The sequence below is a fragment of the Taudactylus pleione genome, unplaced genomic scaffold (genome assembly GCF_031769625.1).
Source record: "Taudactylus pleione unplaced genomic scaffold, aTauple2 ptg000202l, whole genome shotgun sequence".
NCBI classification, from domain to species: Eukaryota; Metazoa; Chordata; class Amphibia; order Anura; family Myobatrachidae; genus Taudactylus; species Taudactylus pleione.
This window is the reverse complement of record NW_028284604.1, coordinates 3059007-3074909: the sequence shown is the minus strand read 5'-3', so window position 1 is coordinate 3074909 and position 15903 is coordinate 3059007. Positions and strand designations below refer to the sequence as shown.

The following is a 15903-nucleotide window of genomic DNA, read 5'->3' as shown; positions in this document are numbered from 1 at the left end:
CAAAAAAATTCTAACAAAATTTAAGGAACTCCCCAAAAAATGACTGAAAAAGGGGGTGAAAAAGTTCAAAGTTGGAGTACAAACTTAAAAACTAGCAAAATAGCCTTTGGGGGGGCTCTGCAAGTATGTGGGAGGAACTTCAGCTGTCTCTAATGGAGTGAGGTAGCAATATTTGACTGTATAAGAAAGCTGTAGTGTTATATCAGGGGGGTGTTAGAATATGTTGTTGATCAGAATGTCGACATGTTCTGAATGTCAAATGTTGATGTGTGGTGTTAAACCTAACCCTCACCCTATCCGCAGCCTAATCCTAAATTCATAAAAAATATAGTCTCTCAATGTTCTGTGACTGTCCACTTAATGACATCCTGAATGTTATAAGGTTATTTTTGAACAATATACAGTATAGACATTCATGGTTCATAGAAAATTTGGGGGATTATTGGTCCTTTACATTTCCAGGGTAGTCCATCTTCCCCTCATCTAGTAAAACTCAGAGGTTACCACTTGTGAATCCAACCATTCAGGTATTTACTAAAGTGGTCCGAAAAGACGCTCGCTACTACCGAGTCACACCACGGCATGGCGCAACCAGAAGGGATGTTTAACGCGCAGGGAGGCTAGATGTATGGGGTAACATCTGTCTATCTCTATACAGGTGTGTCTAGAACTGCAGCATGGTTTCGGCACTGCAGTGGTTAAACTTTGTTATACTGAATGTATTTTTTTAAGAGATTTTGCATAGAAGCTGCAGAAAATATCATCCCGCGAAAGCAACCAAGTGTGCCATATTTCAAGGACATTTTTCACTAGTAATGAGCAGTCACAAAATGTGATTTAATAAATGCTATTTCAACCTTAAGTACCTCGGATATCTAATATTCTGTGAGTAGTGCTTATGCTGGCCCCATATCGAAACTCTGCAATTGCTAATGAGATCTTTTTAAGCAATGACATGCTTTGCAAATTGTAACAAAGAAGAGTTTACAGAAATTGACGTGGGCAATTATGGAACAAGGTTAATGATCATATTCCTAAGTGAAATAGTTTAATGTTTCTGATATATACTGATTATATCAAATTATAAGGGAGCACAGGACCGCTTGTCATCATGCCTTCCATTACAATGATGCGTGGCCTCTTTGTACTTTATATAGCTGTTGTCTGTTATGGTTTAGGTTCTGGATTCTGTTACTTTTATTTTATTTGCATTGTTCATCTGGTTGTGTTTTGCACACGTGAATTCCATGTTTTTGTTTTAATTTGCTGCCTGAAGACAGGAATTTCTAAAACAAGATGCTTATGTATTGATTGTTTTAGGGCTTTGTGAAGTAATATTATTCAGTCAGCCTAGAACGAGTTAATCAATTTGTCATACTTAACTATATAAATTCCACTACTTTGACATAAGATCCCATTGTGTAGCATAATTATTTTTCTGGATGCATTTAAACAGTGCTTAGAGGACCGCTCCACATTTACGTGACCCATTATATCCGAGCTCGTTATGCCTTAAACCGGACAGGATTTATTTTGTTTGTCCCTCTGGGCCGCTGTTGCTGCACTTTACCTCCAGATCATTCCCACAGGCTATCATGACATCCACAACCTTTGTAAAAGAGTTATGCGTAATCTATCACTAAATTAATTTAATATTACCAGTCCTTTCCAGCCCTAGTGTGCCTGTTTGCCCAGAAGTAAATGTACATGTTATATAAGAAGGTTAGTGGAAAAAGAAATGTCTTTAAATTGCAAACTGCTAGTAAGGATTACAACTTTCTGCAAGCCCAGGTTTAAAGAACGTACAATAGTATGTGACCTCTGTGGCACACAGCTTCTATGTAGGTCCCAAGTACAGGGTTCCTGTGGTATCTTTCGGCCCTGACTGGAGGATTTATTTGAATACAATTATATTTAATGCATAATTATTTTAAATAAAGGAAGTTAGGTGAAGTGGCATAGTGGTAGGACTGTCACGATTTGTGGCCTCACGATGTGCATGTTTTTGTATGGGCATATTATGTGAGGGTCGTCTTTTTGTTATTTCATATTTTCTGAGGTATGTTGAAGGGGAACAAATTAAGACAAAATTTGCCGTAACCCCATTTTATTTATTCACACACATTTTACCAAGGCATTTGTTTGGGCTGTGTGAATATTTGGCTCAATGTCAAAATTGGGCTATTAACCATAAAGCAAATGAATCCGCACCATGGTTATAACTATGCAAAAAATGACGAATATAATCTGTTTGGCTAGATTCTTTTGCATTCCTTGTTTTTATTGTATTAGTGATGTATTGATTTGTTTATTTGCACAGCTTTGATAGCCATTGGTCGATACAGCATGTCCATAGAAACGGTGGATGTTGGATGGTGTAAGGAGATTACAGATAAAGGAGCCACATTGATTGCACAAAGCAGCAAATCCATACGGTATCTGGGCTTGATGAGATGTGATCAGGTAAGATGAGATATTTTTTATGCTGTTTGTCATATGTGGCTCGTAACTCCCTTTCTAAATCATAAAGATTTGTATATTGATTATCATATCGTTAGTTAGTTACATTTTTTAAACAGTGAATTTATTTTAGTGTTTTATTTTATCCTGAATTTGCATTTAAACTTTTATAGCAGACAGACATACTGGGAAGGAGTTGACTTTCTTATTCTTTTAACTTATTTCCTATAATTTTTTATTAAGGAAAACTGGAAACATTTGACAATGAGTACAGTAATTAGACATGTTATTAATGGAGCCTGGATAGGAGATAACTGCCCGTTTACAAAAAAATGTCAGAAACTGTTACAGACGGGGTGGCCAGACTTTTGGACTCGGTGATCTACTTTTATAGCTAAAAATCTTCTGTGATCTCCTGAGTATCTTCATTTGCTTGCGCTGTAGGCACACGCTTGAAAAAAGGGCGTGACCTTGCAGCAAGGGGCATGGGGAGTGTCCTGCCGAAATCACACATTGGCCCCCACAGGAAAGAAAAAATACACATACATTGGCCCTCACAGCAAAAAACCCAAATGCATTGTCCCCCCACAGGAAAAACAAAACATTGTCCCTCACATAATAAAAATAAAACATACATTAAATTGCCCCAGCTCCCTGTAGAATACTGACCTGTCTGAAAGAGAGAAGCTCCCAGTCCCTCCCTGCCCTCAGCTGTGGACGACACCAGCAGCCCAACAACAGCCATAGTGCAGGCCTGCCAGTCTTGAATACTCCAGGTTGCAGCACTGCACCCCCTTTTGGGTTTGGCGCCTTCGAACCGACCCTGCCCCCATGTCCCCCCCTTAACCCAGCTCTGGCACAGACACAATGGAGGCTGCTATATGTGACAGCCTCAGCCAATTAGAATCAGCCAGATTCCTATTGGCTATTGCTATCACAGTGACAGCCGACGCTAGCCAATAAAAATCACCCTGAGTCTTATTGGCTGCTGGTGGACACCTGACCGTAAGTAAACATGGTAGCTGCGACTTCATCTTGCTGCGTCTTCAGCACCACACCTGTGATTTTGGCGCAGAAGCCAATAAGAATCACATTGATTCTTATTGGCTTCTGCGTAACCTTAGGATTACTTAGATGGCCGATGGCCGCGATGGTGATCTGATGCTATATCTTTGGACGCAACCAGTGGATCACAGAAGCCGGCAGTGGACGTCTATTTGCACAAGACACTTCCTGTGACTTTTGCATATTTTTGCACAAACACTGCATATAAAGACACAGCAGCGATGCCAAGAATGTCCACCTCTGAATCAGGCCCTTAGTGTACAACCTGGTGCAGACTCCTACAGCAAAACAATTGTCATTTAACAACAATACTCTCACAGCTAGCAAGTATGGTGTGATTTACAGCACAGGATATCAATGAGGAGGGCACATTTTAATTTTGAAGGGCAAAATTTTGGACACGTTGCTAAAGCTGGTATATTGCTGCATGGTATATTGAGGCTAGGAGGTAAATTTACTAAGAATCGAGTCTGGGAGAGTTTGGGCATTGAATCACATTGATTCTTATTGAAGACCCTTTCACCGGGGATACAGGGCCAAAACATTATCAGCCCAAGCCGCTCAGGCCAAGCCAGGGATCTCAGTGGAAGTGGGGACCCCCCAAGAAGGGGTTCCCCCCCCGAAACCCCAGGCTTGGACTGAAGCCCGGGGCTCTTTCCCGCACCCTTGGAGTGTTGGGTACGGGGGTAATAAAGTGAAAAATAGAATGAAACTATTGTATTTTACAGTGGGACTACAGGTGCCAGTATGCCTGCCTTTTGGCACTTGTGGAACTACACGTGGGAACTGTCAGTAGCCGGAGCCAATCAGCGGCTGCTCTACAGTTAGCGACCGCTGATTGACTGGCGGGACTGCAAACCTTGTGCAGTCCCTTCAGCTGGCATTCGCGAGGTATCAGTATGTGTGGCAACACACATACTGATACCGGGTCCGTGGCTCGGGTAAGACATTTAGTTTTTTGCCAAGTCCATGGGATACTGCGGAGACCAGTGCCAGGATATAGGCGAGTATGCAATCTCCCGCTTGCTGGCACTTGTAGTTCCACAAGTGCCAAAGGGCAGGCATGCTGGCACCTGTAGTCCAACTGTAAAATACAATAGTTTAATTCTATTTGGGGGAGGGGGGGAGACCCCTTCCTGGGGGGTCCCCACTTCCCCTGAGATCTCCGGCTTGGCCTGAGTGGCTTGGGCTGATAATGCTTTGGCCACGGAGCCCCGGGGAAAAGGGTCTCCGGGCTGTGGCATTACAGCCCGGCTGCTTTGGGTCCAGTGCTTTTTTTAAATATAGGAGGTACCCTGCGCATTTTTTTCCCCCTATATTTAAAACCAGGACTGGCCCTGCAGCCTAGTGTTGGTTTCTAAATTACGGTGGAACCCTACACATTTTGTTCCCTGTAATTTTAGAAATCAGGACTGGCTGTCAAGTCCGGGGCTGGTTAAGCTTTAGGGGGGCCCTATGTCATTTTTTTTTTTTTTAAACTTTTAACACAAGCAGCCTTCACATATCTCACTGATATGTGCAGGCTGCTTGCTCAGGAGAGTTTTACAGAGAGAAGACACTGCAATCTTGGGTGAGTAATCTCCTGCAAAACCTGCTACTCGGGGGAGAAATTTCGTTCTGCTTCACCATCGGACAGCTCACTATCAGCTAAACTCACTTCTTGGTAAATTTGAGAGTTTCAGGAGCCTCAAATCTCCCGAGTTTCGGCGTAGCTAATCGAGTTTAAAAAAAAAAGCAAACTTTCCCAGACTCGATTGTTAGTAAATTTACCCCTAGATGTCTGAAGACACACAGTAATGCCCACAATTCCTATTATGCCACACAGTAGTGCCCAAAATTTATATTATGCCATATGAAATGGTCCAAGATATCTCATGTCTTGTGAATTTTCCAATACCCACACCTGAAAATGTTTTTTTTTTTTTATATTTGAAGTATGTTTGTCATGTTGGTCACATAAAAAACTATATGGTCAGACTGTAGGTAACAAATAAAAAAAGATATGCTTCAGTAGTTAATGTGTCAGCACTAATTATTAAGGGAAATGACATCTGATTAAAATATGGGTAAATACACGTGAAATTATGAAGAATATATCTTTACATGGCTCTGTCTGCATTACATTACTGTGCTCAAACTGACATTGCACCAGCTTACTATTTACAGCTAATTTCCCATCTTGCTCCTGCATTGGTGGGCTACAGGTGGCTCGTGTCTACTTTCCATTACCCATTGTGACTGTGTGTCTACAGAACTCACAACTTTTGTGGGGTGGTGGGTCATCGGCAACATTGAGACACTGAAGACTCCCTCCTGTTCTGTAAATGGGGACTGGGCTGTGGCTATTCCAACAAATCTCCCGTTGTTCCCAAATTCAGTGTGCCTGTGTTTGGTGTGCTCGGGAGAAGTGCAGGGTGCAACTCGGCACTCACAAAATGGACAGTGCATATCTCAACATTTACAAAGCAAACACATTGCAGGGCCATGCTAAAAAAGCGTAGCCAGAGCACGATACCCCTACAAAGTGTGGTGGCAAAGCATCTAGAGCTTCCATTTCCTCCACTATGGTTGACATCCTCCACTGCTTCTAAATTCAGTTCTTGTAGAAGGCCGTCCTGTAGCCGAGCTACGTTGCATGAGACTAACATCTCAGATGTGTGACCTCTTCTGCACACCTTACCTACCAAACAGGATCTTCCCACTAGAAAGTACGGTTTCATACAAAACAAGCTATGTGACACAATGACTCGCCAAGTGCTTGACCTAAGGTTATTGCAGACTAGAATCTGTGATCTAGATAACAGGAGCCAGAAAAACAACTGGCGAATTTGGGGTCTCCCAGAGGATATCCCTACCGATGTAGCTATCATAGGATTACTGTACATTGATTCACTTATACACCCTTTTACACCCTTGTACTCCAACCAGTTGGAGTTCCACTGTTATGTGAATCCTACAAGAATAAAACAAAGCAAGATATTTGCAGATAATCTTTTGTTCTGTTGCAATTCAGTTATTGCATGGAAATCACCCTGAATAATTCTATCTGGGAGATATTTGTCAGCTTTTTTATGTAAGTCATGTAAAAGGCATGATTTACTTTCATTAATTCATCCATGGTGAGATGGATATACCACCTAATGTGCCCAGCATTCTGGGGACAGACCCATCCAAATTGGGTCTGTCCTTCATACATCAGGGATTTCGGGGGTACAGTATAACTATTGCCTCACAATAATGGTTTGGCAGCTGCAAAATTTCTATCTTGCTTACCCAATTCGTCTTTGTTGCACTTGGTTGACAGAGGCAACAAACATTGATGTTTGGACTTAATATAGACAAATACTTTATTCTTTGAACAGAATTTTTTATTTTATTATGTGTGTCATTTTTTTTTAAAGAATTATGTAATACTAGCTGTTGCCTGCGGCTTCACCCACGATGAAATCTTTTCTGTATTTGAGGTGTTCTAGTTGTATTGCTTTGCATAGGGGTCCTGTTGCCGGAGTGGCCCACATGACCAGCAGCGTTATACAGACTGGTGGCAGCAGTGCCTTCACCCACCACTCACACCATTGTCACTGTGTGCCCTGTGCACAGACTGCTATGTACAGTAGCCTATCCTATTCAAATGAACGCGGGCCCAAAGCCCCTCTCCCCTCACCCCTTACCGGCCATACACATGCTGGCACACCTATCTCATACATTGGTGATATCAATACATTTTGCTTTTGTTATTACTCAGCTGTACCTTGATGGATAGAGATGAAACAAAGTTCAGGTTATTTCTAGGAATTTCCATTACAAAATTACGCAGTTTTCATGAAAATCGGTTCAGTAGTTTTTGCGTTAACTTGGAACAAACAGACAGACACCACGTTCTTATTACATTAGTATAGATTTTGTAACTATTTTTAACACAATCATATATATTTCTATTTTTTTTTTATATTTTTTTGCTCATTGAACTGGGCACTGAGCTGTAAGCCTGGTTATACATAGGGATGTCCCCTGAGACAATCCCAGCTAAGCGGTAAATTAACACTTCCCACGCCCAGGCATATAAGTGCCGCTACATAATAATTCAATAACAAATTGCAGCAATAAGTTATTTTCTTTCGTCGCTCTAAGTGAAGTTAGGAAATTTTCCTGCCACATATTGATAAATAGGTCCCTTGATAAGAATAGTGCTTACCTGTATTATGACCTAACTATACATTAGTGAGCCACAGGGATAGTGAATAAACAAAGTGCTGAAAGTAGGGTAAAGTGAGACATATCTTACTATATATCATATAATCACATGATTACACAACTGAAATTATTTCCATGACTTTGAAAGGCAAGTTTGTGCATCTCTGCTAAGTGATCAATAGAATTGCAAGCAAAGTACAATTATTCATATAACTTTAATGCCTCTATCTTTAGCAATATGTTTTTCCTTTAATGCTGGAGTGTATTAATGCAGTGAATACAAATGTTTGACAAAAAAAAAAAAAAACAATTAAGATAGCAAATTAACCAAGGAGCATCAACATGCCATCCACAAGATCTATGAGTGTAATTAAAGAACGACAAATATTACCGTAAAAGAAGATATCTATACTTTAAGCTATGATAATCTCCTCACTGCTGCATAATTTGCGCAATAATTCTTAGTTGGTTTCACTTGCATATTTCAGCTTTATTAAGGTTCTTTTTTTCATTGGGTAATAAGCCACACTATAAAATGGTATTAAGGAAAAATAAAATGATGTGTACACCACACTGTAGTGACAGGTAAAGCAGAGGCCTACTGGGGTAATTGGCTCTGTCTAAATATACTGTAATTTGTTTGTGGCTACACATTTATCTATGGTTTTAATGATTCCCCCTTTCCACATGATTCCAGCAATGAATAATTGAGAATGTAATCGTATTTAAAGTATTGCTCAGGTAGCCTTTGTTTGCCTGTACAGCCAATTACAGACATGCAGGTTTTGCAGTAAGATAACTATTGTATTGTACAAGCTGAATATACCACGACAAAGTAAAATGCTAAACTTTAAAATGAAGGTTATTTTTAGGATGGACATTTTTTTAATAGTTCTAAAAATGTTGCATAATATTTATAAGAGGTACTACTGTGTGGTATAAGGGGCACTATTGTGTGACCTAACGTGTATAAGGGGCACTACTGTTTAATGTAATGTGAATAAGGGGCTTTACTGTGTGGCATAATGTGTATAGGGATTCCTACTCCGTGGCATAATGTGTATATGGGGCACTACTGTTATGAATAATATGTTCTACTATGTTGCATAATGTGTATTAGGAGTTCTACTAGGTGGCATCATGTGTTTGAGGGGCACTACTGTGTGTCATAATCTGTATAAGGCGTTCTACTGTGTGGAATAATGTGTATAAGGGTTTCTACTCCATGGCACAATGTGTATAAGAGGCACTACTGTGCGCAATAAACTGTATAAAGGGAACTGTGACATAATATGTATAAGTGGCGTTGTCATGTGGCTTAACATATGTAAGGGGCACTACTGTGTGGCATAATGTGTTTAAGGGGCACTACTGTGTGGCATACTATGTATAAAGGGGCACTACAGTGTGGCATAATCTGTATAAGGAGTTATACTGTGTGGAATAATGTGTATAATTCGGTCTACTCTGTGGCATAATGTGTATAAATGGCACTACTGTGTGTCATAAAGTGTATAACTATTGTGTGGAATAATCTGTATAAAGAGTTCTACTGTGTGGAATAATGTGTATAAGGGTTTCTACTCCATGGCACAATGTGTATGAGGCACTACTGTGCGCAATAAACTGTATAAAGGGAACTGTGACATAATATGTATAAGTGGCGTTGTCATGTGGCTTAACATATGTAAGGGGCACTACTGTGTGGCATAATGTGTTTAAGGGGCACTACTGTGTGGCATACTATGTATAAAGGGGCACTACAGTGTGGCATAATCTGTATAAGGAGTTATACTGTGTGGAATAATGTGTATAATTCGGTCTACTCTGTGGCATAATGTGTATAAATAGCACTACTGTGTGTCATAAAGTGTATAACTATTGTGTGGAATAATCTGTATAAAGAGTTCTACTGTGTGGAATAATGTGTATAAGGGGTTCTAATCCATGGCATAATGTGTATATGGAGAACTACTTTGTGGCATAATGTGTATAAGTGGCATTATTGTGTTGCTCAACTTGTGTAAGGAGCACTGATGTGTGGCATAATGTGTATAAGAAGTTCTATTCACTGGCATAATGTGTATAAGGGGCACTACTATGTGTCATAATCTGTATAAGGATTTCTGTGTGGAATGTGTATAAGGGATTCTACTCTGTGGCATAATGTGTAAAGGGAACTACAGTGTGGCATAATCTGTATAATGGGCCCTACTGTGTGGAACAAAGTGTATAAGGAGCACTACTGTGTGGAATAATGTGTATTAAGGGCTTTACTGTGTGGCATAATGTGTGTAAGGGGAATTACTAGTGGAATAATATGAATAAGGGGCACTACTGTGTGGAATAATGTGTATAAGGGGCACTACTGTGTGGCATAATGTGTATAAAAGGCTCTACTGGAGTGCTAGACACATTTTTGTAAAAACTAGGAGCCAGCTTAAAAGTTTAGGAACCAGACCATCGTCCACAACCAAAACATATGAAAACATATATAGTTATAGACCACCATGCATGCCCTTCAATGCCCCTCAACCTACACACATGCCTCTTCAATGGTCTTCAGATTTTGCTACATGCCCATACCTACCCCCAGTTCAAAATATGCAACACGGTAAGGCCCAAATTCATAGAATGAAACACAGTATGTCCCAAATTTATATTATGCCACACAGTATGCCCCAAATTCATAGTATGCCACACAGTAGTGTCCTTCATTCAGTTCTGCCACACAGGAGTGCCCCACACACGTGTCCCCAATTCATAGTGTGCCACACAGGAGTGCCCCCAATTTACAGCGTGCCAGGCAGGAGAGCCCTACACACTAGTACCACATAGAAGTTCCCCACAAACAAGTGTCTCCAATTCAGTGTCACACACAGGAGTGCTTCCAATTAATAACAATATTATAGTGGGCGGTCATTGTAATGAAACCATATACTCACCAGCTTTGTACAGCTTCCCAGAGAACACCATCTTCCACTCTAACCGGCAGTGCAGCTGCTCTCTGGGGATCACGGTCTTCCTCAGCTGCAGGCAGTTCTGCACCTTCCTGCGGTCACTCTCCTCCTCCATGCCGGTAGTGATGCTCCTACCTGCGGTCACTTTCCTCCTCCATGCCGTTAGTGATGCACCTCCCCGTGGTCACTCTCCTCCTCCATGCCAGTAGTGATGCACCTCTCCGCAGTCACTCACATCTTCCTCGCCAGTAGTGATGCAGCTCCCCACTGTCACTCTTCTCAGCACAGGAAATGATTCAGCTCCCCTGCGGTCACACTTCCCCACACTGGCAGTTTTGCGGCTCCCATCAGTAACTCTCCACTTCCGCACCGGTAGTGATGCAGCTTCCCAGGACAGTCACTGTACTCCCCAACTAGCAGTGGTGCATTGCCATGGTGGTCACCGTCTTCCTCTGCTGCTGGTAAAACTGCAGCTCCCTACTGTCACTCTACTCATCCTTGCTGGCAGTGCTGCAGCTATCCGCGGTCACTCTCCTCCAAAGCGCCAGTAATAATTCAGCTCCTGGCGATCACACTCCTATGCAATGGCAGTGTTGTAGCTTTCCACGGTGATTCTCCATCTCCACGCTGGTAGTGATGCACCTCTCTGCGGGTAGAAGAGAGGAGCTACAGTGATTAATTGTGGTGGGCATCCATTCCTCCTTGTGACAGGCCTGCAGCATCCCACCCACTCCAGTGACCACTAATAGGAGCACTCTGTAACTTTTTTTTTTTAACTTTATTTTTCACAGTACTTGGCTCTAGTAAAAACAGAGCACCAGGACTAAAATTTTAGTCGCCATGGCGACCTGGCCCCCGGGATTTGTCGAGCCCTGCTCTACTGTGTGACATTACATGTATAAGGGGCTCTACTGTGTGTTGTAATGTAGATATAAGGGTTTCTACTGTGTGGCGTAATGTGTATAAGTGGAACTACTGTGTGGGATAATGTTTATAATAGGCACTACTGTGGCATAATGTCTATAAGGGGCTCTACTGTGTGGCGTAATGTGTATAAGGGATACTACTGTGTGGAATAATGTGAATTTAGGGGCACTACTGTGTGGAATAATGTGAATAAGGAGCACTACTGTGTGGAATAATAACGTGAATAAGGGCACTACTGTGTGGCATAATGTGTATAAGAGGCTCTACTGTGTGGCATAATTTGTATAAGGGGTACTACTGTGGAATAAGGGGTACTACTGTGTGGAATAATGTGAATAAGGGGCACTACTGTGGAATAATTGTATAGGGGTCACTACTGTGTGGCATAACGTGTATAAAAGGCTCTACTGTGTGGCATAATGTGTGTTAAGGAGTACTACTGTGGAATAATGTAAATAAGGGGCACTAGTGTGTGGCATAATGTGTATAAGGGGCTCTACTGTGTGGTGTAATGTGTATAAGGGTCTCTACTGTGTGGCGTAATGTGTATTAGGCGTACTACTGTGTGGTGTAACGTGTATAAGGGGTAAAGGGCATTACTTTGTGATGTGAATAACAGACACTAATGTGCGGTGTAATGTGAATTGGTACTTTTGTGTGGCTACGCCCCTTCCCCATGAGGGATCTCTCCTTTATTTAGGAGGGCACAAATTAATAGTTTGTGAAGGGGTGCCGAACACCGTAGCACCGGCCTTGAATGTCGGCAGTTTATATGCTGACATTCTGTCAATGTCAGCATTTTGCAGGTGTCAACAATTAATGATATTGACATGTAAACCAAGTCAATATCATGAATGTCGACCACCTACTGTTTACATTCTGAATATGGACATTATAACAGGTGATATCGTGTCTGTAGATCTTATCAAAGTGTCATTGGGACAGCTTGTAGTTGGCACTGCTGGATAATGTACTGTACCTAGGCCAGTGTTAGACAACCAGATATCCTTGAAGGACCGTATGTCCATAACCTGCAAAAGGGCATCTCATTACCTTTAACTACTTTCCTGGCATGGTGGCATCATTTGCGACCACACCAGGCTGTACGTTATCTGATCTGGTCGCAAACGATGTGACCAGTCGGATACAGAGCGTGGAGGCTGCAGTTAGAGAATCATTTTGCAGCTACTGCTCTCAGTGGGACCTTGCAGGACCTCTGCTTCCCTGCACCCTCCCCCAGTGTCTGCCGTGCTGCCAATCACTGCTGACCCCCAACCCAGTGGCTGCAGAGATTAACAGCCGCCAGGGAAAAGTAAAGTAACCCTCCCCCCAGCCTCCTAGTGTGTACAGTATCTGGTGGCTGCAGCCCCTGGTAGAAGGAAAGTCCAATGGTGGTGATCCAATGTTCTGATGTTTGAAAAAAAAAAATATTTAAAAAAAAAAATTATCTTTTTTTATGAAATCATTTTTGATAAGTCAAAATACATGTTCCTCACCTAATTCACTTAGAGAAAAAAAATACAAATTCTGAGCGGTTTTTAGGAAAAAAATTTGTAAGTTAAGTGGTTAAGGTAGGTCTACACTGTCAGAACTTTTTGATTGGGCTGATGAACTACGTGATTTTTCGGCAAATAAATAGCCCCAGTATCTGTGTTAGATATTATGCGTTTTTTTGGGGGGTTGTATTAGAAGTTACTGATTTTTACCATACCACACTGATTTTGCATATGTCCAACTCAATAAGGATGACAGTCATGGGAAAATGTAGGAAATATGGCAGATTATCGAGAATGCACACACACTGCCTCGGGAGATTAAGGCCGAGATCTTGGCCGACCAAGGATAATCAAAGGAATGCGTTTGTGGACATTTGTATCCATTTTATTGGCGAAACACTGATTCCTACATACTATGCAATTGTCCGATTATTGAGAAATCGGGACAATAATTGTATAGTGTGTATCTTGCTTAATTCTCAGTAATACATTTAAAACAATATATTTTAATTAAAAAAAAACACCAAGCCTTAATAACAATGTAAGGCAAGTGGGTGTTGCAAGCTGTAAAATACAAATCTCACAAATCAGTATGTCTTCTTTAACAGGCACAACTCCATCCTGCAGAGAGGTTTCTATCCCTCAACCTGTTGTGCTGGTTTTTAATGCGCTCCATGATGGAGAATGTGGAACCAAAAATAGACAAGAACTTTGCAACACACTGGTGACTGACAGGGCCTGACTGTATATGCCTTAACTTCCTAAAATGAAGTGGACTGGATTCATGCAGCTCTTTATTGTGGTGGAAGGAATGAGATCATGGTCTACATGCTGCGTGTTCTTCCTCTTCTGTTTTCATATGTGCTACTTGGTTGCTCCGGGGAATGAATAAGATGAAGTTCTGTCTTAGGGGCCCATTTTTTAATTATCAGGTTTTCGCTGCAACACCGTTTTAGTGCCGCCGACATGTATTATTGTCCACATCAAGGGATAGAGGCTCTGTTAGGAGTCCTTCCTTGTGATGTGTAAAAGTAAAGTGGTCACATTAGCGATCACTTTACTTTCATCTGTCCGGGAAAGCAGCACTACGGCTCATATGTGCGATCTTGCTGACCACGCATGCCTGAGTAGCAAATGTCGAGGAGGGATCCTATGGATCTCTTTCCTGGTACTTTTTGCGGAGTATAGCCTTCAGGCTACAGTGTCTACAAGGCTACAAGGGCCAAGAATTATGGAGCTTGGTAAATTTACCAATAAAGCAATCCCCATACGTTTCTATGGGGTCTGATTTTGTGGTCAAAAACAGGGGACCACAGAAGATCGTACTTGCCTACATTTGAAAAAGCATTCAGGGGGTTTGTGAAAGCAACACCTATGAGCGCACATTATAGTGGGCGTGTACTGATACATCTGAGAGGCGTGTCCTAAAATTTACTTACAGCCAAATGTAAATGAGCCACAAAGCAGTCAGTTAGATCTACTTGTTGATTAAAACACACTGATATTTTTCAGAAAATACATGTAACCATAGAGATCATTGTGCCTAATAACCTACGCAGGGAAATGATACTAATGATCCCATTTGAATGTATATATCTCTGGGTTTTTTTTTTAACATAACCGCTTCATAATGGGGGTAAGGTGCAATCAGGGAGATTGCTGGACCCTTCAGTGACATAGGGATATTGCTGCTATTTCAGGGAGTCTCCCTGACAATGAGGGAGAGTTGGCAGGTGTACAGCAGATAGCTCTGATATCTGCTGCCGTCCCCATAGAATCATTCAGGGGCTTCATATTTGCGAAAATGTGTCTGTTCAGTGTATATCCCCCAAATATTGATAAATAGGCCCCTTATTTATGGTTAATTAGTGTCTCTAATTGCAATAAAAATAAGTCATAATAGTTTCATATAAACAGAAAATATCATGGTACTGTACTGGGTTTTACTTCCCAGGCTCTTATTTATTAAAAGCTGGGGCATCTGTTGAAGTGCAGTGTGGCATAAAGCAAAGAATAAATGCTGCAGTTGTCGGGGCAGTAAAGCAAAGAAGTAAAGTCACTGGCCCAAGACTGTGACACTCCCTATGCATGGGACATAAGCACCAGTAAATCCTGCAACACTGATCCACATTACCAATACCCCATAGGTGTTTGTCTCTGTTCTTTTTAAAAAAAATTATAAATATATATATATATATATATCATTTTATGTGTCTGTATATTCTTATATATTCTGAAGAATAGCACACACTGTACTAGACCCATCAGTCATGAGCAGACATGGAAATGCAATAATCATTACAAAAATAACTGCATGTCTTCTAATGTGCAGGATAAAAGAAAATGCTTTCGACCTAAACATAGTTTTTGTATTATACATTTGTACCATTTTATTCTTTATTATTTAGAAAAATACTGCTAATCAGTTGTGTGATTGTCAGTGTGCTTTTATCCACCCTCCCCTTTATAATATCTTTTTAAGCCGTTCTCCAAAGAATAAAAGAACCATTGGCTTAGTACGTTACACTTCTAAGGAGCTTCCAGTCATTGTGGACTGAACACGCAAGTCTTAAATTATATAAAAACATATAGCAAAAAATAGATTTGGAATCGTTACTACTATGATACTCTTTATGACCAAACCTCCGTGGAATTTCTTTGATATGAAGTTGACATGAATTAGAATTTCACAAGCGTCTAGAGTCCTCCTAGGAAAGATCAGAGAGGACTCTGAGCTGGGTGAAGGGCCCCTCTGTTTGATTCCATTGATTACCCAGCTGCCTTCAGGCTACAGGACACAG

General features: G+C 41.2%; 1 protein-coding gene across 2 annotated transcripts in view; it reads left to right on the top strand.

Moving 5' to 3' along the window:
* The window catches only part of FBXL17 (F-box and leucine rich repeat protein 17), a 620751-nt gene that overhangs the window by 585285 nt on the left and 19563 nt on the right, over positions 1-15903 (top strand). For both annotated transcript variants that reach the window (XM_088477668.1, XM_088477669.1), the window contains exon 8: positions 2321-2463. In XM_088477668.1, the coding sequence (XP_088333794.1) occupies positions 2321-2463 (143 nt within the window). The remainder of the gene's footprint in view (positions 1-2320; positions 2464-15903) is intronic.